General features: G+C 31.1%; 1 protein-coding gene across 8 annotated transcripts in view; it reads right to left on the minus strand.

Moving 5' to 3' along the window:
- Window positions 1-24,455, minus strand: part of cyc (basic helix-loop-helix ARNT-like protein cyc) — a 145,892-nt gene that overhangs the window by 6,752 nt on the left and 114,685 nt on the right. For 7 of the 8 annotated variants that reach the window (XM_024363156.2, XM_024363153.2, XM_014415904.3 and 4 more), the window contains exons 3-7: window positions 18,490-18,552; window positions 8,474-8,711; window positions 7,413-7,505; window positions 6,116-6,233; window positions 5,016-5,192 (exon numbers count right to left, since the gene is read on the minus strand). In XM_024363156.2, coding sequence (XP_024218924.1) covers window positions 5,016-5,192; window positions 6,116-6,233; window positions 7,413-7,505; window positions 8,474-8,711; window positions 18,490-18,552 — 689 coding nt within the window. Of the gene's footprint in view, window positions 1-5,015; window positions 5,197-6,115; window positions 6,234-7,412; window positions 7,506-8,473; window positions 8,712-18,489; window positions 18,553-24,455 lie in introns of all 8 variants that reach the window. The other variant, XM_024363149.2, reaches the window with a different exon arrangement.

Consider the following 24,455-nt stretch of genomic DNA (forward strand, 5'->3'; position numbering starts at 1 on the left):
ATTTTTAAAATACAATTTATTCCAATTAATAAGCAAGATCACAATTGTTGGTTAGTGAATAAAACTATAGTATGGTATAGCTATCTATAATAAAACTTTTTCTTGGAATTTTAGTTCAAGCTTCTTCTAAATAGATTACACTGTTTCATAACAAACACCTTGAGGAATATCTTTTGAAATAACTAGTATAAAGAAGAAACTAGAAAGTACTTGATTGTAGAAATGACCAAGAGTCCATTGTCCAAAATTAAGTGTATTTTAACAATAAAATTTTTCTGTAAATATATTGAAAATACGTATTAGTAATTAAAATAAAATCCATACATTCAAAATAAATTCATAATTAATTGCGGTACAAGTAATAAAATTTAAATAACAATTACACTGAACTTCTTAAATTTAAGAAACATTAATTAATTTAATTTAGAGAGTAATAAGCAATTGATTATTCATGATGATTGTAATGATTTTTCATCTTCAAAAGAAAATTGTAGTATAAATAAATATGTTATCTTCATTGAAAAACGCCAGGTAATTATTTTTTTTTTGCTCTTATCATTTGACATTATTATATATTATTAACATGATGTTTATGATTCCAATCTCTCAAAAGTTTAGCTTGCATGTTGGAGCTATTTATAAATCCGATTAATCAAAACAGTTTCCAAAACCATTAGAGGGAGGAGGGGCGCCGAAATTCGGGGAAAAAAATAGTTTATTTCGATTTTATACTATGAAAAGAAAAATTACTTATTATTTTCAGTTAAACACAAGTTTAAATTAGTAATCATGAAATAATAATTTTATAACAATCCAAGGTCAATAATTTAGTCGATTGATCAGGGTTAAAAAAAAACATTAACGCGTTTTGTTAATTATTATGACAACCAGCTAAGATTGGTATACAACCGATCTTGGCGCGAAAAGCTACTGAGTGTGAGGTCAATATTATTAGTGTTGCTTTAGTCTCCAAAAGTAACCGATACTAATTGTGTTAGTGGCAGTGTAGTTTCAAGTGCTCAACCATATTTATTACCTTAAATAATCCAGGTAAGTCTTGAAATGTGTTATAATTAAGGAAAATGAGTAGAGAGATGTATTTCGTATTTAATATTGTTCCATTCAACTGAATAAACAAAAAATATATTTTTTTTAATGCATAAAAAATGGCGGCTATTCCAGAAGTTGCAAAAAAAAAAAATCATTTATCCATGAGTTCCTTTAAGTAAAGAATGAATTGTGCGTTATTTTATTTTAGAAAAAAGATTAATTTTTTACTTAGACATTTACCCGGTTTACAATAAATTTCATTAACACATAAATATTGAAAATATTTAAGGTGCAGGCTCCCTGGAGTTTATTTTTATTCTAGAAAGCCTAAAATTTTCTTTAATTTTTTATTCAGAGTTCCATATCTTTAAAACTATCTGCAACACTCAAAACCTTCATAGCACACCATTTAAAGTAGAGAAAATTTCCTAAAATATGAGCTCTAATAGAGCTCTTTACATTCAATAGTCAAACGTTGAAAAACTCAAGATACAGTTTTTCAAAAAAGAAACATTTTTTCCAGATGATGAAAAATGAATATTTTGTCAATTATCTTTTGCGAATATCATGGAAACTGCTTCTCTTACGAAGATAAACGTTATGAAATACATTGTAGTAAATTCGAATAGGTTTAATTTGGGTTCTAGTACGTCTAAGATTTCCAGAGATATAGTTTTTAATAAATCTAATATTTTCCAAACAAGGTGAAATCAACACTTTGGGAATTTCTTTTGGTGAATATCATGGAAACTGCTACTCCTACTCCTGCTACTACTCAATTTAGAGCTAATTGACATCAGTACGTCGTTCGTAGGAGCTGCAGCCTCCATGACGTTTGCCAAAATAAAGTAATTTTTTGTTACGTTTTGAAACAACCGTCATTTTTTATTCCCCCATACCTTTGTTGACTGAGCTATAAATTTTGTCTATTGACTGTACATAGTTTTCATTAAAGTAATTATAATTTGGGGTGAAATTACTTCTTCTTTTTCTTCGAGCTCTTGGACAATTTGTACTTTCACAGATTATAAGTCAGAGCCGGATTAGCAACATAGCAAATGTTACGAGTCCTTATTTAGAGGAGAAAAGGTTTAGGTTTAAAATATTTTAAATTCAGTCAACTATTTTCAGAGCTTACCAAAAGAATTTAGAAGAATGTCTTGCAACATAGGCCCTTCAGCTCAAGGTGAAAGTACAGTATGAATCGAGGAAAAACTTGCTCTAGTCCTTTGTTTATGAGGTTAAAACAGACGAGTTATGTTTCACGTTACTATTACGTTATCTCCTCTAAAACTCTAACTGTTACGTTTCCATCACCCACGTACGTTGTACCTGGTTCATGAAATATTATGAACTCACAACAAAACCTGGTGCTGTGGACGCATCGCATCTCTTATATGTATCGTCCTACTTTGAGTTGAAATCCATCCTTGCTCGTTTCGGAACGGATATTTCTAAATCATCGTCTATGACAATACTTTTTCGTACCAATTTCTAAATAGCTTTTCAATTGATAGATTGACTTATTCCAATTCAATAATTTTCAGAAAAGTACTTTTTATATTATTTCTTGTTGCAAAAGTAAGGCAGAAAAATTATTTTGAACGACCTTATATTTTTTCTAAAATCTTTGGATTTCCAAAGGTATATAAACAGTCTATATTACAACTCATATTTCTGGAAATGTATTTCAGCCTGCAAAAAATATTTTTCCTCTTATCATTAAGTTATTTATAAAATCATTTCATATTCAAAATTTATCTATTTATCGTTATAAGTACAAATGTGAGATTGTTAATTATTTGAAATAAACAAAATTGAATGTAGATTGTATGAAGAAAGTCCGGGTGGTGGTCAATTAAGATATTAAAATAGTAAAAGAAAACTATTTATTGTTAACCAACGTGTCGTCGCACTTTTGCAGGGCTATATGAAAAAAAAACAAGATACAAACATCTTAGAATTAACGAAACATTAAAATAAAAACATTTCAAAACAATTGTTTATAAAGTAAATAAAAAAAAAGAATTAATAATAACAATATAAGGAAGTATATGCATATAGGTGGACTGGAAATAAATTACTAATAAATATTACAATTAGAGAGCATAATATTGTAACTATAGGGAGTGTTAAAGAACCGTAGAAACGAAGGACGGTTCATGTGGAAGAACTCAAGTTTCCCATGTCAGACAATCACTGAAATCTGGACCATGGTTTTCTCATCTCTGCAAAGGCAAATGTTTTCTTTTTCTTGTATTTTTTTTTTTTTTTTTTGCTTTTCAGCTGTTTGTCTCTTTATGGGAAATATAAACATTGTCACAACGTCTATTGTACATAACGTTGATGTATACAGATGTAAAGATTTACTATGTAGAAGATATAAGTGTTTCATTAAATTTATGGTGAGGAGAACAGAAGTGAGTGATATTTTTGTTTTCTTTGTGCAGTGAGAGTGCTAATTTTAGGTTATGAAAAGTGTATCTTTCAGTTTTCTTTTTCTTTTATTTCCTGTACATAGGTTAGTTTTTATTTATTTTTATCTTTTTTAAGTTTATGAGGCATGTGCATAAATTGGTGGGGGGGGGAGTTATGGTAGGACAAGGCCTCAGTACAACCTTAATTCTAACGCACAATGTAAATAAGCAATGGTAATGCATATAGGAGCATTATGGGAGAGAATAAAGGCAGTATCATTCTAGTAAGCGTGCGTTACAATTCTGTTCCGTTTTTCTTTTTTTAAATCTTTCAGTCCAAGTGCTCGTAAGTTATATATATATATTTATTTATTTATATTCAATTCAATTATGTATCAATGTATTTATATCTTATACATATACCTCCGAATTGATTGCATATATTTACCTATTGTAAAATTAGATATGAGATTAGATGTTTCTGCCTGTTTACCTATATATTATTATATTATCTATATGTAGAAAAAAAATATTACCCTTCCTAAGGGTTAGCCTAGGAAGTGAGAGACACTTATACCTGACGTTCCCCTTTTTTCTCAGGTTATCAGGTGATTATTACCCCTATGTTTATTGTTTATTTTTATCAATTTTCTTAATATCTCCCTTATACATATTGCTATACCTCACCTATACCATATCTATTGCACCTATCTGTTCTACACTATAACTAATTTTTATGAGAAGTATCTTACAATTTATTAGTCTAGATCTGTATTAAGAACTTTTATTACACCTTGTTATAATTATTAGTAAATTATTTCCAGTCCACCTACATGTCTATACTTCCTTGTATTGTTATTATTAATTCTCTTTTTATATACTTTATAAAAATAAAAATTGTTTTGAAAAGATTTTATTTTAATGTTTTGTTAATTCTAAGATGTTTGTATCTTGTTTTTTCATTTAGCCCTGCAAAAATGAGGTGGTACGTTGGTTAACAATAGATAGTTTTCATTTACAATTTTGAAAAATCCGCATTTAAGTCCTATCATACTGTTTCAATGGAGATAAAACCTGTTTCATGTTAAAGAAAACTTAATTCTACATTAATCTCTACTTCTATTAGAATCGTTAGATCCGTTTTTGAGAAAACCTAAAAGCACTATAAAATCAATTATATAAAGTGGCACTTAAATAGTCAGTTTAAGCGAACAACTTTTTGTAAAATCCCAGGCATACATCTACTTTTAATATGTGATTTCAGTTTCATGCTACTTTTGGATTTTGTGCTAGTCTCATAAAAAAAAAACCAGACTATTTTGCGAAACTTGGTAAATTACACTCACTGGACCTCAAAACGTGTATTGCCGTTAAGAATTGGAATTCGAATTTTTTTACGATCGTTTACTATATACTTCCCCGTACTATATGTTTCATAAGTAAGAGAAAGTAAAAAGTATATTTTTCTTTCGATAATGGCAAAATTACACATATATGGCAGTTATGCCACTATAAATAACTACAGAAAAAGAGAAGTAACAAGCTGACCTGACATCCCTTGGCCTTGCTGCTTCTTCCTCCTGTGGCATCCGGTGGTGGTGTCGGCTTCCTCCTTCACCGTCGTGGTGACCGTCTTGCACTTCATCCTGCAGAAAAAGGACCTCCTGGACCCCGGGCTGAGCCTGCTCCCGCTCTGGGGTACTTCTGTCTTCACCGGCAGCATCGCTAACTCACATATGACACGGCGCTATTAGCATTTCAACTTGTATATTTTCATATCTATCAAAATCCTGTCCACATGCTCATTTCGTTAAGGGGAAACTAATTGTCCTAGCATCGGTAATGTATTGATATTGATTTGTTCTTCATACTCCACGTACAACGTTCTCAATAATTTATCACTATTAAGAAAACTTTTCAAACTCGACTTCCGTTTTTATAAGCTTAAACGTATCTATGTTTATTTAAATCGAAATATTATACCGAATAAATCTAGAAGGTATAGATAAATTTTAATTTTCGCTGTTTGAGGATTATGAAGGTTGTTTGAGAATTAAGACAGCAGGTTTCTTTCAGTGGCCGAACGGCACTAAATATGTGTTATTGTCAAGCTCTCCAGATTTGACACCTCAGGATTTTTTTGTTTGAGGTGACATTAAATAGAAAGTCTTTACGAAGGATAATTGAAACATGGGAAACAATAACACATCCAGTGGCGTTCGGCCATTGCTCTGGATGAAATATGCAGACCCTGTCTTAATGCTCTTGGTTTGAACTTTGAACAACCTTTAATATGAATGTTAATGTTTATATTTCATTTTTGAAGTAATTAGGACCCATATTGATTTATCAATTATAACCTTAATTATTCATAAAAATGAAAATCTTGTGACGTGAATTTCTTCTAAATGAAGCGTTATTTCTTTGCTTCATAAGATTTATCTCTTATCATCGTAAATAAAAAAAAACCAAACATTATATCTAGATCAACAACAACCTTTGGTTATCCGCCATTGCATGTTTATAGGACTTTTGTTGTGTTCTTTCTTAGCACTTAAACATAATCATAAACATTTAAATCTGTCATATTAACGTGCATTTCAGAACTAAGCCACAAGTACAATAATCAAATATATTTAATACAATACTTTTAGCATCGATGAATCTCTCTCTTGGGCTGAGGTGGGATGATGCCAGTTGCTCTTTTACTTTGGCTACGTCTTTCGGATGCAAGATATCGAACCAGCTTTGTCCCAGTAAGTCCGACTGAAACGTTGAATTTATTTGATTAGAATTCAGAAGCATTTCCCATCAATTATGTAATAAGAAGATCAGTTCCTTTTGGTAACAAGAAAAATAACCAGGAGTTACGTGTGGGAAAAACATGGACTTGGTTGAAAAATTGTCGTTAGAAGGCGCTAAAAAATAAAAATAATCTTTTATAAAGCTCTAAATTAGAGTAAACTTCCCAATGGAAAGCCAAGGAATTCTACTGATTTACGTCAAATCCAAACCACGGTCAACCATATCTACCTAGGTAAAACTGACAAAAAAGTTTATGGAGTAACTGGGGATTGAACCTAAACAGTTTAAATTTTAATTTAGAGAAGGAGGGAATAATATTTAAAAAATGTTTTATACAGCTTGGAGGGAACGAGTTTCAAAATATAAACTGATTTATTGGAAAATTTTCATTTTGCCGTCCGAAACGTCATACAGAAGATAGAAATAAAGAAAGTATTAAAAGCTTCTTTCTTTATAATATTTTAATAAAACGTAGTTATATACATAATGCTCTTTGGTGGTATCCATCTTTTAATTTATCCAAGCCTTTAGAATTACAAAAAAAAATGTTTTATAGTTTAATAAATCAATACCATTACACTTTCGAACAAAGCTTAAGTGATTGGAATAAAACAATATTTTTGAAGAGCATAAGATATGATTATATGAAATTATCGCACGATTCGATTATATAAATAAAAGATCATATCAAGAATACCTCTGTTGATTAGAGTAATGTTCCTGAATGGTTCGTTCATCCATAGAGTTGAATACCCTGAGAAGCCTAACAACTTTTGTGCCATGGAACCTGTGGGTTATCTATAATAAACTTCCCTACCCTAAAATACTGATTTCTTTAAAAAAATATATCCTTTTACTTATGACAAATCATAATATACTTTTTTTAAAAAATATTTCTGACAATATCTCGTATCATTTTCTGTTTTACGTATTATCTAAGATGGTTGTTACTTTCTTGTTTACCTATCTTAAAGATACACATATTTTTTTTTTTAAGATACTTTTATAGAGAAATAAAACTATTTCTAGAAATTGAAATATAAATAAGTAACGAGTAAAATTCATGACAAGTAAAAACGTTTCCAAAAATATAAGAAATAAATGAATAATGAAGAGTGTTTCTTTGAAAATTAACATTACCTGAGTGTAATTTAACGCTTGAGAAACTGATTCGGAGACGTACAAGATCCGACCTCTGTCACAGCCCACCACAAACACAAATCCCTCAGCTGCCTAGAGGGAACAAATAAAATAAATTATTGAATATTATTATTCTGAATAAAAAATCTCGAAATAATATGAAATTTTTCTTTCAGACACTAAATTGTATTTATTCAATGCAGTTACAAATTGATCGTATTAATGCATTAAATATTAATACTGACTATAGCCTTAGATATAAGACGAAGTACATTTGAACAGGGAGAGGTTTAAGGATTTAGGTTCTACTGAAACTAGAAAAAATAAAATGAGGAGGAGATGATAGGGATGCAGTCTGTAAAGAACAGAAATAAGTAATTACTTATTGATAAGCAAACTGGACGAGATTCTGAGAAATACTTTAGGGCTTAGTAACGAACGGATCTCTAAAATGTTAATAAAAATTAACGGTTAAACATTCCAGAAATAGAAGAAATCTGTAGCTAAAAACAAATTAGTTACAAACAGATGACCACACGGTGGTGTCAGATAAACTTTATTTTATTAAAAAGGGGATGATACATAGACTTGGACATACTACATACAACTCCTATCTACTGATTATTATGTACAACTTGTTTATTCCTCAGACAACTCTGAGCTTCCTTAGATAATTTTGTACAACAAGTCTCTGGCTGCTGTCTAGAATAATTACTCTTATCTCTAAAATCATCTTTCTAATATGTACCAAAATTATCAAAGTTGGGGAGAAGAACTAAGAGAGAGCGATAAAGGAATGGGTTTACAGGAATTGGAAGAGACATCTAATGCTCATGAAAGCTCCCCACTTTGTACATTATTGGGCGCGTGACGCGAACAATACCTACTTTCATTGATGGCCAGTTAACATTTCTTACATGTGGAGTCACAAAACGGTGAAAATAGATAGAGCTGCCTTAAAAAGGGCTGTAAAGAAAGATAGATCGGTTGATAAACTTAGTCTTTTTCTGTCCCAGAAGGTGTTCTTTTGTCAGAGTGGGGGGGAGGGGGAGGAAACTAACCTGTTTGATGAGCTGCTTGAGCTGGAGGTCGGATAGGAAGGCTGGCTTATAGTTGCCGTCCGTGTAGGAGTTGACGGCTCCCCTAATGGTCTTCATGTGCTGCACCGCCATCCGGAGGACCGTCAGCTTGTCCAGCTTCCTCGACATGGCGTGGCACATGGGCACCATGGCCGACAGTTCTGTGATGTAAGTGTTCATCTTGTCCCTTCTTCTCTTCTCAATCTCGCTATGGTTTTGTCTGCAACGTCATAAAGAACACCTTAAGTACTTTTGTAAACAGAAAAAAATACGTTAGTTTATAAACTGAATTGTTGTTTGTAATATAAAAATGTTGTAATATTAAAGGAAATATATCAAACTTCAATCAAGAATTTTATGAAAAGTTTGTGAATCTAAAAATCGTAATACGGAAAAGGAGAATACTTTACAGTCACATGATGAGAATGAACCCATCTAGAATTGACAAATGAATTTTTGATAACTATTCCATACGAAAAACTATGGAGGTTATATTAAAACCACTCCTAATGAACTTTAAAGACTTAAAATTAATTTTAGAAACTACTTAAACATAGAATAATGTAGAAATCTTATCAACAAAACAAGGTCCTTGTGGGATAAAACAAACACTTTGGCAATAGATGAAGTTAGGGAAGGTAAGAACTTCTCTCTAAGAGAACGGAATACTTATAGAAAAGAAGGTTAGAGAAGCAAGAAGTGAAAAAGAAGTGATATTTCTAAAAAAAAAAAAAAAAAACTCTTGTGATGTCAAGAAATTAGTGAAAGAGAATTTGATAGGTTTTTGACGAACATTAACGAAAGCCTAAATAGGAGTAGTTACGGCGGCGAAGCAGGCAATAATGTTTAAGGTGAGTGTGATGCGGTATAGTTTCCCAAAGGCTTATAAGGCGGAATGGACCTTCCCATGGTGTAAAGTCATATATAAATTTTATATTAATCGTTCTATATGTATGTAATGAATTTTTAATTATTTTTATGCAACCTTGTGCCTTTTGAAGACTTTGAAATGAGTTTAAATTTAATAAACTTAATTTAAATTAACACTTTGCAGAGGTCTGTTCAACCGTTCACTTTGAACAGCCCTGATTAAGCCCAGCAAAGTGGGGCGAAACGTCGGACATTAAAATAGTTTTAAACTATTTGTTCTTTTTTTGCCCGCAACCCTGGCCATCTTCTTATATTTAAATATTTACGGTCAACTATGTATACATATATAGAACACTTTCATAGTTCAAATATATTTGTATTATTTATTCATATGGCATTTCGGATTCCTTGATTTCCATTTTGTATCATTAAGGTATATTTTTAATGTATTACATTTCATATTTATAAATATTTTGTAATTTTAGTAACCATAATTATTGTAAATTTTGAACTTGGACATTTGTAAAATTCTAATCTAGTTTTGCAAACTTACCTAAATTATTTCTAGAATTCTTGTTTCTCTAAATAACATTATTGTTTAATCTTCATTATAAAATAATTTAATGAAAAATAAAATTTCGTTTCATATTAATTAATTCTGTTATCTTTCAAAAGTTTATTATATTTTTATAATTATAATTATATTATTACAAAATCACCTAAAATTATTAATTACGATTTTATTGTTTCTTTTTTTTTTAATATTATCTTAGTAGCATATAATATTTCCTGCTTCACTAAAAATTAATGGAGGTAAAACAAATATACATGGATAGTAATAGAACTATTTATCGTATCTATTTGTATATGGGGAAAGTATAATAAAAATAAATCTACGGGTAAACTATTGAGTAGGAAAAATTCTTAAACGACAAAGAAGTGGAGACATCTAATGAAAGAACTGCGAGTTTTCTATGTGGTAAATATTGTTGACGGCGTTAAATAATAATAATAATAAAGTAAACCTGAAGGTTCGATGCCGATACACCGATCATCTCTATATAAATCTATCCCATGACGCCCCTCTAAACACAAATCTACTTAATCAGTCTTAACGCAACCCTCCCATCTACGCTTCGGTCTACCCCATGGACGTTTAATTTTTTATTAACATTTGGCGTTAAATAATAAAACATAAAAATTAGCGGGGAGTGTTCAAAGGATGTAAATGGAAGGGGGTAATGAGATTCGATCACATCAAATATGTTTTCGAAGGAATGTCCATAGAGGGAAGTATTTAGAAGTATAGGTATTCTAACTTTCTATAATTTCCAATTTTTTTTTAATTATTCGATTACTTATAAATCAAGGAATCCTTAATATCCATAATATCTCGATTCTCCCACTAAGCGGTTTAAGCCATAGTCTTGCACGTGTCTTTTACTTGCTATGAAAATAAAAACAAATACAAACGCATGTTTTACTTAACCTCAGTTAGCCGAGTCGCCCTTGGCTAGGAATGCCGTAATGCTGGATTTGTCGAACAAGGTCGGGGTCTTAAAGCTGTCGGCTGATACCGATGATCTGGACTTCGTAGTTTTATTTCTGATAAACCTCGGCAGAGTTCAAGGATGGAATTCGCACGGTCAAGGATTTGGGAGGAGTAAGGTGGGTAGCGGCTTCATTGGAATGCACTAGTTATAATCCCGATCCTAAACGTTACACTTTAGAATAGATTATGTGGTCCGTTGAAAGAAAAAGAGTACACCTCAGTCATTAATATTAATTTTTATAAAAATAGTTATTTAAATACTTACAGAGAACATTTACTTCAAATACTTTTAAATAACTGGGCAGGTTTGTGACTGACTAGTTTATATAGAAAAAGCATTTACACCTTACTTGAAACTTTATAGAGCTTCTCCTTAAGTTTTTAATATCTCAATACTTTAATTTTTTTTCTGGTTTAACTTATGACTTTTGCACTCTACGCCTCATATCGTAGGACACTGCTTCCAAGTCCAAACTTTTCAAGATTCAAAGGAAAACATAAACTTTTATCATACTAAGGTATCTATCTCTAAATTATGACTTTTATTTCTTGTTACATTTATTTTAATTTTTAAAGTAACTTTAAATTTGTGAATTTCAACTAAACTATTTTGGTCCAATTAAAGGTTTCAGTTTGTCTGTTAAAGTCGGATTTTTGTAATAGTTGTATTTGTAGTTCTATCATGACACTGTATTTACGTTATTTAAATAGCAAGAACTCTAGTAAAATATTGACAAACAAATTATGTACATATATTAAAAATTATATATTCAAGTTTATAAGTTGTATTTTTAGCTGAAGGGATAGTCCTTGCCCAATCTGTGCCCAATGGTTTTTCTATAGTTCATAGGCTCCAAGGAACTCTTCGTCCAGAACGCTTTTAAGGGACCTCGTCGATGCTGCCTAGACCGTTGGGATCTCTTTCCTTTCAGGTCTCACTGAAATGGGGGAAAAAAACTCTCTGGAGCCAGGGTCGGGGAGCGACGTGTTAGAGGACGCATTCTCACGATGAAGAGCCTAATCGTATTTGATCCTTTAAACGACGTTGCAATCAAACATAATACTGTCCTGTGACAGTCTATTCGGCAGGAACAAACTGTTTGCGAATCACTCCTTGTCCCTTTTCTAATCTGGATAAAAAAAAATCCTGAAACTTTATAAACGCACTCTTAATTTCAACGTGGTGACATTGTCGCGACCACCCTAAAGCTTCGACCTAGCCCCAGAGACTTCGTTTAGTTTCTACTAATCAGAGGGACCTGAAAGGCGATTCGATACTATAACAGCGATTCAGACAGCTTCGACGGGTTCCTTTAAAGCGTTCCGTGCGATAAGTTCCAGGAAGCTTGAGAACAATGGAAAAAATGCTGAAGGTGTTATGAACGCATCTTGTAAGTAAGTATTTAAATTACAAAGATACAAACATGTAGAAGGTCTTAAAACCACTTAGGAAAAAACAAAGACTAGAATATTTCCTCTTGCATTCTCTTGATAAAAAGGACAGGTGCCTTGAGATGTCAGTGAAAGGTATGGACTAATAATAATGATTATGATTTTATTGTTTCACAGTTGAATGATTTAGAAAGAAACACGAAAGGTTGCAGGAAGTAAGTAGTGATATAGAGTCCATCATAATAATAAAGCTTTGATTATTTTCCAACAACAACAGCAAACTTTCCAGGTTGAGGAGTTATCAGTTTTATATTTACCTCATAAACAGCTGAAGGTCTGAATAGTGGATATGGTAGATTTCATCTTTTGGTTTGAATTATGAGAAAAACTATGATGAATGATGAAGAAACTACAGTTTCTTATGTTGACTTTTAGCCCATTTGATTTTCCAAAAATATAAAAAATTGAAAAATATTGATATTGAAACAATTTTTAATCACAGTTTGGGGTCTTGGGAAAGAAATATTTGAAAACTATGGAAATTACGTCATGCTCACAACAAAACTGTTATATCAAGACGTTGTAAGTTAATCGGGCTGGTTATGGAGTGATTTTTTTTCACTTTAAATTTTCAAAGATAGCAGACTAAAGTCACCCTAAGAAACTGCCAGGTTAAACAAGGCGATTTTCTTTAACCTGTCTTATTTGATTTAACACAACTATATGCTATTAGAAAAATGATGCATACTGAAAAAGATTTAACTCTGGTTGGTAAAATACTTGTGCTTGAATTTACTGACGATTTGTTACTTTTCAGTGAGGAAAAGGAAACTATAAAACTATATACAGTTGCGTTGATAAATCAAGTAAGGAACCAGGTCTTGGAATAAATACGGGTAGCTACTGAAACAGCAACAATTCCGGCGATATAGGTGCAGGGAGAAATGCATCAAACAGAGGTTTGAGAGTTTCGGTTCTACAGTCAATAGAAAAAACGAAATTGATGAAGAAATAAAAGCGAGAATAAAGGCCAGAGATTTTAGTTATTTTTCAATTACGAAATTGCTAAGCTCCTGCTTACGGTCCAGAAACTTAAAAGTTATAATTTATTAAAGGATTATACTTCCTACTGCTCCTTAGGGGATGCGAAAGGTGGCTTTACATGAAGAGATGAAGAGTCCCTTAATGTTTTTGAAAATTAAATATTCGGGTAGAAGTGGAGGAATTAATCGGATAATTTAGATAGCTATACAACCCTGAATGGCATTAACTGCACTCCCATAAATATAAATTCAAGCCAAGGCTTTATTCGCCACAATGATGGAAAATGTAATAAACAATGATTGAACCTGCAAACATCCGAGAAGTAGAACAAAACTCAGATAGGAGGAGTGGGTTAAGAGTGGTTTTGTAGATGTGTGTTTGGTCGGGCGTCGTTGGCAGAATCTGTGTAGACAGCGCATGGTTTTATTGGCATTGAATTTTCGGGTTCTCTACGTCTTTTATAATTATTATTGTTATAGTATTGTATTATGGTCAGTTTTTTCATTGCGTTAAGAGATGAAATCTCCAATGCCTACAAGTCAAACCTTATGCTGTGAATGAAGTAGGTAAAAAAATTCATACCTCGTTGACCATTATTTCTTCTGTTAATCCATCACTAAACCCTATTCAAAAGGATCGGGCTGAACTCAAACCTTCCTTTAAAGTACTGGTCCCCAGCTCGGGTGTTATTTCTCAGTTCATTGCTAATTACCTTTAAATTTCTAGTGCCTCCTTCTTATCAATAGCAGCTCGAGCCATTGTAGATTCTATTGGACACCAATTCAGCAGAAGCGAATAGGAATGAAATGATATTGAATCCGAGTAAATATAGGAAACGGTAATTAGTAACCTACCCTGTTATCAGGGTTTGTCATCGATTCCTATTTACTAGTAATTTTTCATTGCTGCTGTTTATTTTTGTTGCAAGATGTTAGATAATTGTGTTGCTATTAGTGGAGGACTGTAAGATGGCGGGTCAGAGGCAATGGCAGTGATGGGCAGCTGGTTATGTAACTAGTGAACAAGGTCAACCATCGGTGGGGCTTCAAATCCAATAACCTACTTGAAGGAATGCCAGCTGATTCCCTACAGCTCAGGAACCATATCACTCTAAGCTCCATCCTCAGCTATAATTAGCCCGCTTCGGGGCAAAAATACAACCATCCATGATCCTTATAGTCTTATATTTCATCAAGGCCATTCCAGAATATGGCTCTGGATCAGAACCGATTATGTTCTGAAAAAAAAAATTGTAGTACAGGAGTCCAATGTATAAAATTCAGCCTATAAAACACCCATATACTAGTTTCAATTATACTCTTAACTAAGAAAATCGAAAAATTGAATAAAGTAGCGAATTATTATTATTTTATTTATTTTTTTTTTTTTGGTTTTCACCTATAAGTTCTAAACGATGCATCACAGCGGAAACATTATTTTGTTAAAAATTAAGCAGCATTAAGTTCTGCGTCGAATGAGTTCCATAAGATCGGTCTTATAGTACGCAAACTGTGAACCTTCGTAAACCAAAAACCATTTTTTTTTCAAATTTTATCCGAAATTGAGATATCGTATTCGAATCCAAACTTAATATAATTATAAGAATCCAATATAATATTAATATACGAATCCAAACTTAATATAATAAGCATTCTTTATAAGACGGTACCTCATTAGCTAGTTAGTTTGCTAAAATAACAAATTATAAATTCTGAAAAGTGAAAAAGTTATTCAAGATATTGGAGTGGAAACATCGACAAGTGTAGTTGCTTTATGACCGAATCGCTTTGTCAAATGATCACGTTCGATGCATAATTTAATTTTTTCAAATATATTTTATTATAAATAAAATAGAATTTATATTTTAATAGAATTATATTATATTATATTTTTGTTGGCGAACAAAAGAAAGAAAGACCTAAAATTTCTAACTAGCGTCTTAGTAACCAGAAATGCGTTTTCGTGTTGAGTTCGGATCCATGAGTACCTTTACGGTTCATCATAACTACCTTACCTAATTTAAAGACATAAAATAATTCCTCACTTTATTAAATTAATCAGCTAATTCGTAAAAGTTTAGAAGAACCATAAATGCGTTTTCTTGTTAGATGTGATATAAATTAATATTTAAAATTATTAGCATAGTATATGTTCTATGGACTGGATTTTATACATTATTATTAGACTATACTGTTGGGTCTGAAGACAAAATAAATTGTATAACTTTATGTTTTGATTTGAATTATTGAATAAGGCTTGGGAATCCTTTTTAGTCTTTGTTGAGATGTATTTCGTCATTTCATATGTAATATATGCTTTTATAATTTCAGAAATTCAAAGTGGGGTTAGTTGAATTTTGTTGTTCACTACGTTTATATTTACAGATTATAATGAACCGTCATTAATCCTCTAATTTTTGATAACATCGTTATTCCAATAGACTACATATTGTTTAGTTTGTCAACAAATATTACCTAGAAAACTAGATTTTCTTTTTTTTTTTTCATTTAAACTTGGACTGCAAGAAACATTACCCCGGCGTTCGGGCAAGGGTGTTGTAACGAACGGACTAATCGTCAAAATTTTTCGGCTGGTGACACAAATTCGGATAATCCTATAAACCAGAGGAAGACCTCCGCCAGCAATTAACGACTATGAACGTAGCTTGACTGAAAGAAAACAATACGCCACAATGATTTGAATTATATTTCCTTTGATTCGGTGTTGTGTAGCCTCCTAAATTCTCCCGTTAATTCATCCTTTTTCGGTCCAAATATTTTGCGTAATACTTTACTTTCGAAAACCTTAAAGCGCTGTTTACCCCTCAGTGTAAGAGGCCACGTCTTTATGACGAACTCGTGAGGGAACAAAATTCGATTGGGATAGCAAGAATTAATCAATTATGGGTTATTCCCTCTCTAAAAAAAATAGTAAATTATTTTTATAAGGATCCAAATCAAAAGTCTGTATACCTTCAAGTCAAAATTGGATATATTGAAGTTGATTGGAGGTAGATTTAACTTTAATTCTTTGAATTTTCTATGATATTTTTTTAACGATCGTGAATTTTAACCAAATTGGCTTGCTTCATACACAGTTCCGAAGATTAATATACTCACTCATGGGCGCACCCAGCGAGGGGGGAGGGCAGTATTTTTGTTGTGGGGCAGTTGGAAAAAAAATTATTAATTAATAAAAAAAAAATGTTTTTAAGTCACATATACTAATTGCAATTACTAATAAAGCACTGCGACAATTATATATAATGTTCTTAAAAATTTGGTTTCATTCTACTTTTCCTTGCTGAAATGTCAAAACCTGATGGACTACGGCTTGTCCCCTAGTTTTGATCCTGGGTACGCCCTTGTACTCACTCAATGATAAACATGGACCACTTGACTTTATATTTTTAAGAGGGGGGACACGTTCAGTAACTTTCATTATAAAAAAACCGTCGTCATCTTACCAAGAAGTGATACCCAAGGAAACTATTGATTTATCCCAATTCGACCAATAGAGAGTATTAATAAGTCAAACTGATTAAGATGAGATTTTAGCCTGATCTAAAAACTTTTTAAATTTGTAAATTGATATTAAGTAGTTAACTAACTGCTAAGATAATAAAATATATTGTAAATAACTTGCATGTTGTTGTTATAGGCGCGACAGACCGTGGAGGCCCAAGCGCGTTTCTGGACATGGTGCCACCCATTGGCTGACGAGCCTCACAAATGCCGAGGGGAGGTTGTGAGTGAGTATTATGTAGTTATAAGCTTGAAAAAATCCCGGATAGGGCCGGGGACTTGAACTCGCAATCTATGGGTTGGCAGAAAGGCGCGTTACCACGCTACTATGGTCACCCCCAAAACATTACTTGCATACATATTTAAAATATTTTACTGAAATTTAATGTATAATTGTTGTTTAAAAGCTGTTGACTGTGTATTATTTTGTACATGTTGGATAAATAATAGAAATGAATAAAGGGCAAAAGGGCTGGAAACGATATTCTAAAGGAAAAAATAAAGAAGTGCTAAAAAAGGACTATTTCTCCTTGAAAAAGAGAAAAATTACATTATCACAAAAATTATATAAATCATCAGAATAATTTATATCAACTGACAATATTAATCTTCGACTAGCAGTGTTTCCCAAATTTGGTCCAAAAAAGAGAAAGTAATAATAATAATGAGATAATAATTAAATTATCAAATATACAGTGTATTTATTGTTACCCAATGTTTTTCCTTTTATCTAAACCGATTGCTTGAATATTCAATTGCTCTAAGGATACTTGTGTCGCTATTTGTATTAACTCGACAGCGGTACCGCGTCTTTTTTTTTAAACTTAATAAGGGCGGCGAAAAAAGCTTGAGAACTCCTGGCTCTAAGGATTAGTCCTATTATAATTTTCGTTTTGAGTTATTATAGTCTTCTAATTGATTTAAGGGGTTCAATCTTATCTATATATGCTTCGTTTGACTTATATAATATAGAGTTTCTGCACTCCAGTTTTGATTTGATTATGGATTACTGATTGGCGACATAAAAATTAAATAATAGCTTTTATACAACTCAAGGAAAAAAAAAATTAAATTTCGCCTAAATCAAGACAAGAAAACTAACATAGAACATATTAGCCCGTATCATGCCAACCTAAAACAATAAAAGATGCGGTGAGTTACTGATACAATTCACCGCATCGTTTATTGTATATTGCATATACCGCGGTGAGTTGTATCAGTTTGTACTCAAAGAAGAAAAACCCTTTACGTCTTGTAAATCGGCCTTATCGTGTGCCTAAGATTGGTATTAATTAAACTAATAGTTTTCAGGTCATCCTTTCATTCTGGTTTTGTGGTATAAATATCGGTGTTTCTAATCCAAAGTAGGACATTTGAAATTTTTCCTGAGAATTATGTTTGTAATATGGTTACACATTTGAAGTAACAGTTTATTTATAATTTGGAAGTATATTATTTTATTATTTTTTGCTTTCAATTAATTACGTTACATATTCAGTTAGATCTCTTTGGCACTGAAAAGAGAAAAGAAAATCAAAATGGAACAGAATCCAAAATAAAATTATCAGATACTCCACTTTGGTTTTGTTTGAAGACTACTCCAATTGACTACTTACTTCTTGTGGTCGTCCGTCCGAACTGATTTGCTGTCGTCCCCAGTATCATCGTCACTTCCCTCACTGAAACATAACAATTCATTATTACACAAAGATAAAAATAATGTGAATCCATCGCTACAAGCCATGGAGTGTCAAGGGTTTTGTAAGGAAGTGCTGTTTTTGGAACAACGGTTGTTAAAGCCGCCTCAAATTGACGATATCTTTTTGTAGGAAAGCTTTTAAAGAACAAAAAACCAACTAACAAGCAGGCTCGGAACATAAATATTTATTTGGCTTAGCTAACAATTGAAAACATAAACTAAAATAAAACAATGAATATAAGTAAAAAAAAACGTCTTTTAAACAAAAATAGATTATAAATTGAAAGAAAAAAATTACAAATTTCAGAAAATGTCTGATTCCGGACTGTAATGTTGACTAAAACACTCAAAATGTCCAAAAATAAACATACTGAACGCAGACAGGGCTGGTTTGAAACTATAATGGCCACTAATTAGTTACAACTGATTTAAAAATGAAGATGGTCGAGCTGTTGCTAGGCGACACCATAGCAACGATTTACAACTTTTTGTTGTATACTACTTTTATTTAATTGATAGATATTACAATCTGCCACACTATTGTGGGCAATAGGTAATAGTGATGAATGTCCACATTCATACTAAAATAAAATAAAATAAGAATGAAAATAAATTAAAGAAATAAAAAAAAGTACATAAAAATAAATAAAATCTTTCTACAAACAGAAGAATAAAGAAAATTAACATAATCAAACTATGTGTATAAAAAAATAAATAAAATAAAATAATAATAAAAATAATATTATCTTGAGTCACATTTACACTCTTATATTAACAACCCTTAGCAACTGTTTCTTTTTTATTTAATTAATCAAAATTAAGGGTATCCACTTTATGATGCTGGATGGGTCCCGGAAGGAGGGCTCTCTAACCCACAGGGTTAACTCATGGATGGCTATACTTAATTCGAACCGGGGTCCATGGTGTTAGTGACACAGCGCTTTACTACCAAAGCCACTCCACCCAGCATTACGTAAGCACAACAATTATTATTATTAAAACATAATGATAGTAATGTTTTACAGAATTATATTTTCCCTAGATATTATTCAAAATGATATTGTTTTATCGTGCATTCGACTTTACATTGGCATCTTCGTGGTGAAATCAGATTAAATATCGTATCTTTCTTTTTTGGTTCATTTATAAAGTATAAATAAATAGTGTGAAATAAATAATGAATGAATTATATATTTCACACTATTTATTTATAGTAGCGACATTAATAGTAATCATAAACTAAATTGTAAAATTGTGTGAATTAAATTTTAAGGGTGATATCTTCCAGAAATTTAAACATCTTAGTATTGTATATACATAATACTTTTTTCTACTAACCTTTTGTTATTCTTTTTCCTATTATATATAAAAAAAATGAAAATGAATTTCCTGGCAGATTCGACTCGACATTTTAATAGAAAAAGAAAAGATATTTAGATATATTTAGATATTAAAGAGATAAGGGGTCTACTGCAGTGTCCTTCTTGTTTATTACAAGGGCAACTGGAATAATTATAATAATTTGCTCTAATTATAAGGAGTGTCCAGGATATTATTAATCATTTCAGCTACTGATAATTAAATTTATTTACTGAAAAACCATTTTAACAAACAATTTTTTTTCCTCGAAAAATTGTCAATATAGTATGGTATAAACTGTTCAAGATGAAAAGGTTAGCCATCAATAGACATTAGCATATCAATAGAAAAAAGAGAACAAAATGAAGGCAAGAAATTTAAAAATAAATGCAAAGATCTAATAGCAAACTATTTTAGAATTATTAACAAATAGGAAATCACCGGATAACTAAAAATAAAACTCAAAGCATAAAAAAAACAAAAAAAAAACAATAAATAAATTCTACAAGTTAAAAACCATTCCAGGCATTACAGTAAAAAAAGGTTTTTAAAAAATATGACAATTCTGATGTTAAATTTGGATTATATAGCGGCAATATACTATAGAATTAGTTTTCTAACATGATGATAAAAATCAAAATTAATATAGAAAATTTAAAAGGTATTATATTTAAAATAAAATGCAAACAATATTCTAACAAATGCTAAATAGGAGAACTATCTCAAAATTAAAAAAAAACACTTGCCAAGCATCGAAGAAACCACCAATTTGATTTCATTAAACAAACAAAATATGTTTAGAAAATTAATTATTACTGTTTGAATTAAACGATAAGAACACACGAGGAGTTCATGTCACAAAAACATCAATGACATAATTAACTACAATACCGAAATACAAAACATTGGTCACTATTATGCTGATTACAATAATAATTAAGGATTAGCGAACCCGAAGGTTCGATGCCGATGTCACAAAACGCTGTCTACATACATCTTTCCAATATCCCGTCCAAACCTAAATCTACTAGATCAGTATTGAAGCAATCCTCCCACCTACGCTTCGGTCTACCTCTCAAAATATTATGTTAATAACAATAATAAAATCAACATATAATCAGCGAATGAAATCTTAATTAGAAAATAAAGAAGAATGTAAATAAAACAATATAAGCATACAATACAATATACGAAGACAGTAAAACAAAAATATACGATATAAGTAGTGGTAATGTTAGGATAAAAATATATTTTGTTCATGTCAATTTTTAATGTATTTAAGATTGATAGGTAATGCATTAATATATTGAATACAATTAATTTTATGTTTTTTACAACGTAATCATTTAGAAATAAATGAAAATTTTTCAGGATAAATATAATTTGTGGCAGTTTTTAGAAATTATTTCTTTCTGAAGCGTTGAATCGATATTTTCATCGATTTAGAATTCGATTTTCTTTAAGAGTCGGATGAGGTTTATATATTTAGGGCTTACGGTAACTTTAAAAAACGATTTAGAAAAGGAAATAAAGACAAGAAATACCTATTATGTTTTAATTTCGTAGGGGCTTATTTCGTGCCTTCTGTCCAGAAGGTTAAAAGTTAGAATTGCAAAAATATTATCATTCCTAATGGTCTTTACAGATACGAAACGTGGCCTCTTACACTAATGAATTTTAAAAATTAAGTAAAATATATGGACCGAAAAAAGTATGAGTGAATTGAAGAATTTAGAAGACAACACAACGTCGAAATGAGGGAAATATAATTTAGGTTATAACCGTGCGGCGAATAAGGCTTTGTAAGATTGTAGGGCTTTGTAATGAACGGAACCTTAAAATGTTAATAAACTCTGAACCGAGGAGTACACCGAAGTGTATATGGAAGGATTGAGTGAAGCTGGGTTTGGACGGTTGAATGTAAACACGAAAGGATTTCGGTTTCCTAAGGCTTTATTATAAGAGTCGTTCAACTATCGCTAAGTTCAGAGTTACCTTTTAATGAAGAATGTCAAGGGGTTGAATATGAGCTAATAAGAAACTTGGGCAGATACATTTGGATATCATTACATTTCGCCCCCAAATACAAAAAAATTGATTTTTATGGGGATGACAATCGAGTGTCCAACATTCTGTAAATAATAGATTCAATCTCCTAAATGTCCCTTGTCGCATAAATCTTATATTTTTAAGAGAGTTCTTATAGTACAAGAGCCCTAGAGGAAAGGGTAGTTATTTCGCCCCAATTTTTGATTACTTTAATGAAAACTATGTATAATTACTAGTCAAAATTGATGAGTCTGCCGAGCATACGTAGGGGGAATACAAAATGGCGGCTGTTTCAATTCCTTAAAAAACATTATTTTTTCATTCGGAGCTCTATATCTTTAAAACTACCAACAACAATTGAAAATCTAAGAGAACATCATTTAATGTAGAATAAATTTGCTAAAATATAAGCCCTGATAGAGCTATTTATGTTCAATAGTTCTTGATATATAGCTTTTTTAAAAGCAACATTTCATAAAAATGTTGTATAGAGCGTAGTGAAAGGTGAATAGTTAGTGAATTTATTTTGAAAAATCTATATCTTAAAAACCATTTAAAAACGTACAGATGTCCATTAGCACTCAAAATAAAGCTAGTTTAATGTACTACAAAGCATTTTATATTGTTTCTCTTCGTAGGAGTAGTAATTTTCATGATATTTGCTAAAATAAATTGAATTATGATTGTTCGGACAAATTTTCATTTTCCAAATTTATATTTATATCCGAATATCATAAAAACTACTACCCCTACGAAGATAAGTGTCATAAATTACTTTATAGTAATTTAAATTTCCTTTATTTTGAGGTTGGTAGACATATGTGCGTCTTGAGATATATTTTTTTCAAAAATCAAACATTTTATACGAACAGCTAGAAATTAATATTTTGTGAATTCATTTTGTCGAATATTATAAAAACTACTACCCCTACAAAGATAAACGTTATAAACTACTTTTAATTTGACTAGCTTTTATTTAAGTGCTGACAGACATCTTTATGTCAATTTATTTTAGCAAATATCATGAAAACTACTTTTCCTACGAAGGTAAAGGTCATAAACTTCTTTACAGTACATTAAACTAGCTTTTATTTGATTGCTAATAGACATCTATACGTCACTTAGTTCCTGATATATAGATTTCTCAGAATAAATTAACTAACCACTAAGCTTTCAGTACATTTTAAGAAACGTTGCTTTTTAAAAAGCTATATCTCGAGAATTATTGGACATAAATAACTCTATTAGACTGATATTTCAGTAAATTTACTCTTCTTTAAATGATGTTATTTTAGATTTTCTGGTGTTGTTGGTAGTTTTTAAAATATAGAGCTCCGAATGAAAAAATAATGTTTTTTAAGGAATTGAAACAGCCGCTCTTTTTTATTCCATTATAATTATACATAGTTTTCATTAAAGTAATCAAAAATTGGGGTAAATAACTGCCTTTTTTTCTTCGTGGCTCTTGTACTATTGTTAGTTGCTAGTAATAGTTACAATTTACAAGGAAAAGCAAAGTATGGTTTGAGGATACAATGTCGTCGATTTATGATAATTTAATTTAATTTTTACCATCATTCAGTTTAGCATAATTTTCCGTAGATTTAACATTCTAAAGTCTTGAATAGGTATGAAAGGTCCATTATACACACGTGTCGCAGTATTGTTGACGAGTTCATTCATTACTTCATTACGATAATAATGAATTAAGAATAAATGTATGTCTTTAAGGAAAAGATCTTTGTGTACCTTCTATTCTATCATAATTCTTATTCCGAAAAGTAAAGAGAAATGAAATTATATTAATATTAACTAATTTAAAAGAGGTAACATAATAATTTATTGACCATTCTGTAATATTGACAGTATATACATTTATAATGATGAAGTATATACTTTTATACTTCAAATTTCATTGTTGTCAGAGAAAGAGATGCAACAATAGTTGAGCCAATAAGAAAGGATTTATCTCAATTCAGTTGCGTCAGTCCGAAGGTAAGAGCCGTTCGTTGAGTGAACTTGTAGGACGTCTCATAAAGATGTAATTGGAGTTACGTCAGTCATCATCAAGTTGTCATTGTTTACTGTAAAATTCTTGCCCCGTTCTTCGACTTCAAAGGGACCAGGCTTCCTCCAGGGAGGTATTATTCGATCTAATTGGCTTCTTGCGGCCTCTCCAGAACTCAATTTGCTTAACTTTTGTTTTGCCTCCCCATTTGTTTGTTACCTTCATTTATTTATCAAGGTGTAGCAATTTTTCCCTAAGGTGTTTTTCTCGTCTTTTGTTTAATTCGATTTCACCATCGTTCTTTCCAGTATCATAGAATTGATTAGGTAGAAAGAAATCTTATTTTGAGTCCTTGTTTTCCTGTATCGTTGGTATCAAATAAACCTAAATTTTTGTAAATCGTAATGACAATAGCAGTAATAACTAACTATTTGGCTTAATGTCAGTCGGAATAGGAATAAAACTAA

Source organism: Halyomorpha halys, unplaced genomic scaffold, assembly GCF_000696795.3.
Source record: "Halyomorpha halys isolate HHAL.00 unplaced genomic scaffold, Hhal_1.1 Scaffold108.1, whole genome shotgun sequence".
In the NCBI taxonomy this organism is placed as follows: Eukaryota; Metazoa; Arthropoda; class Insecta; order Hemiptera; family Pentatomidae; genus Halyomorpha; species Halyomorpha halys.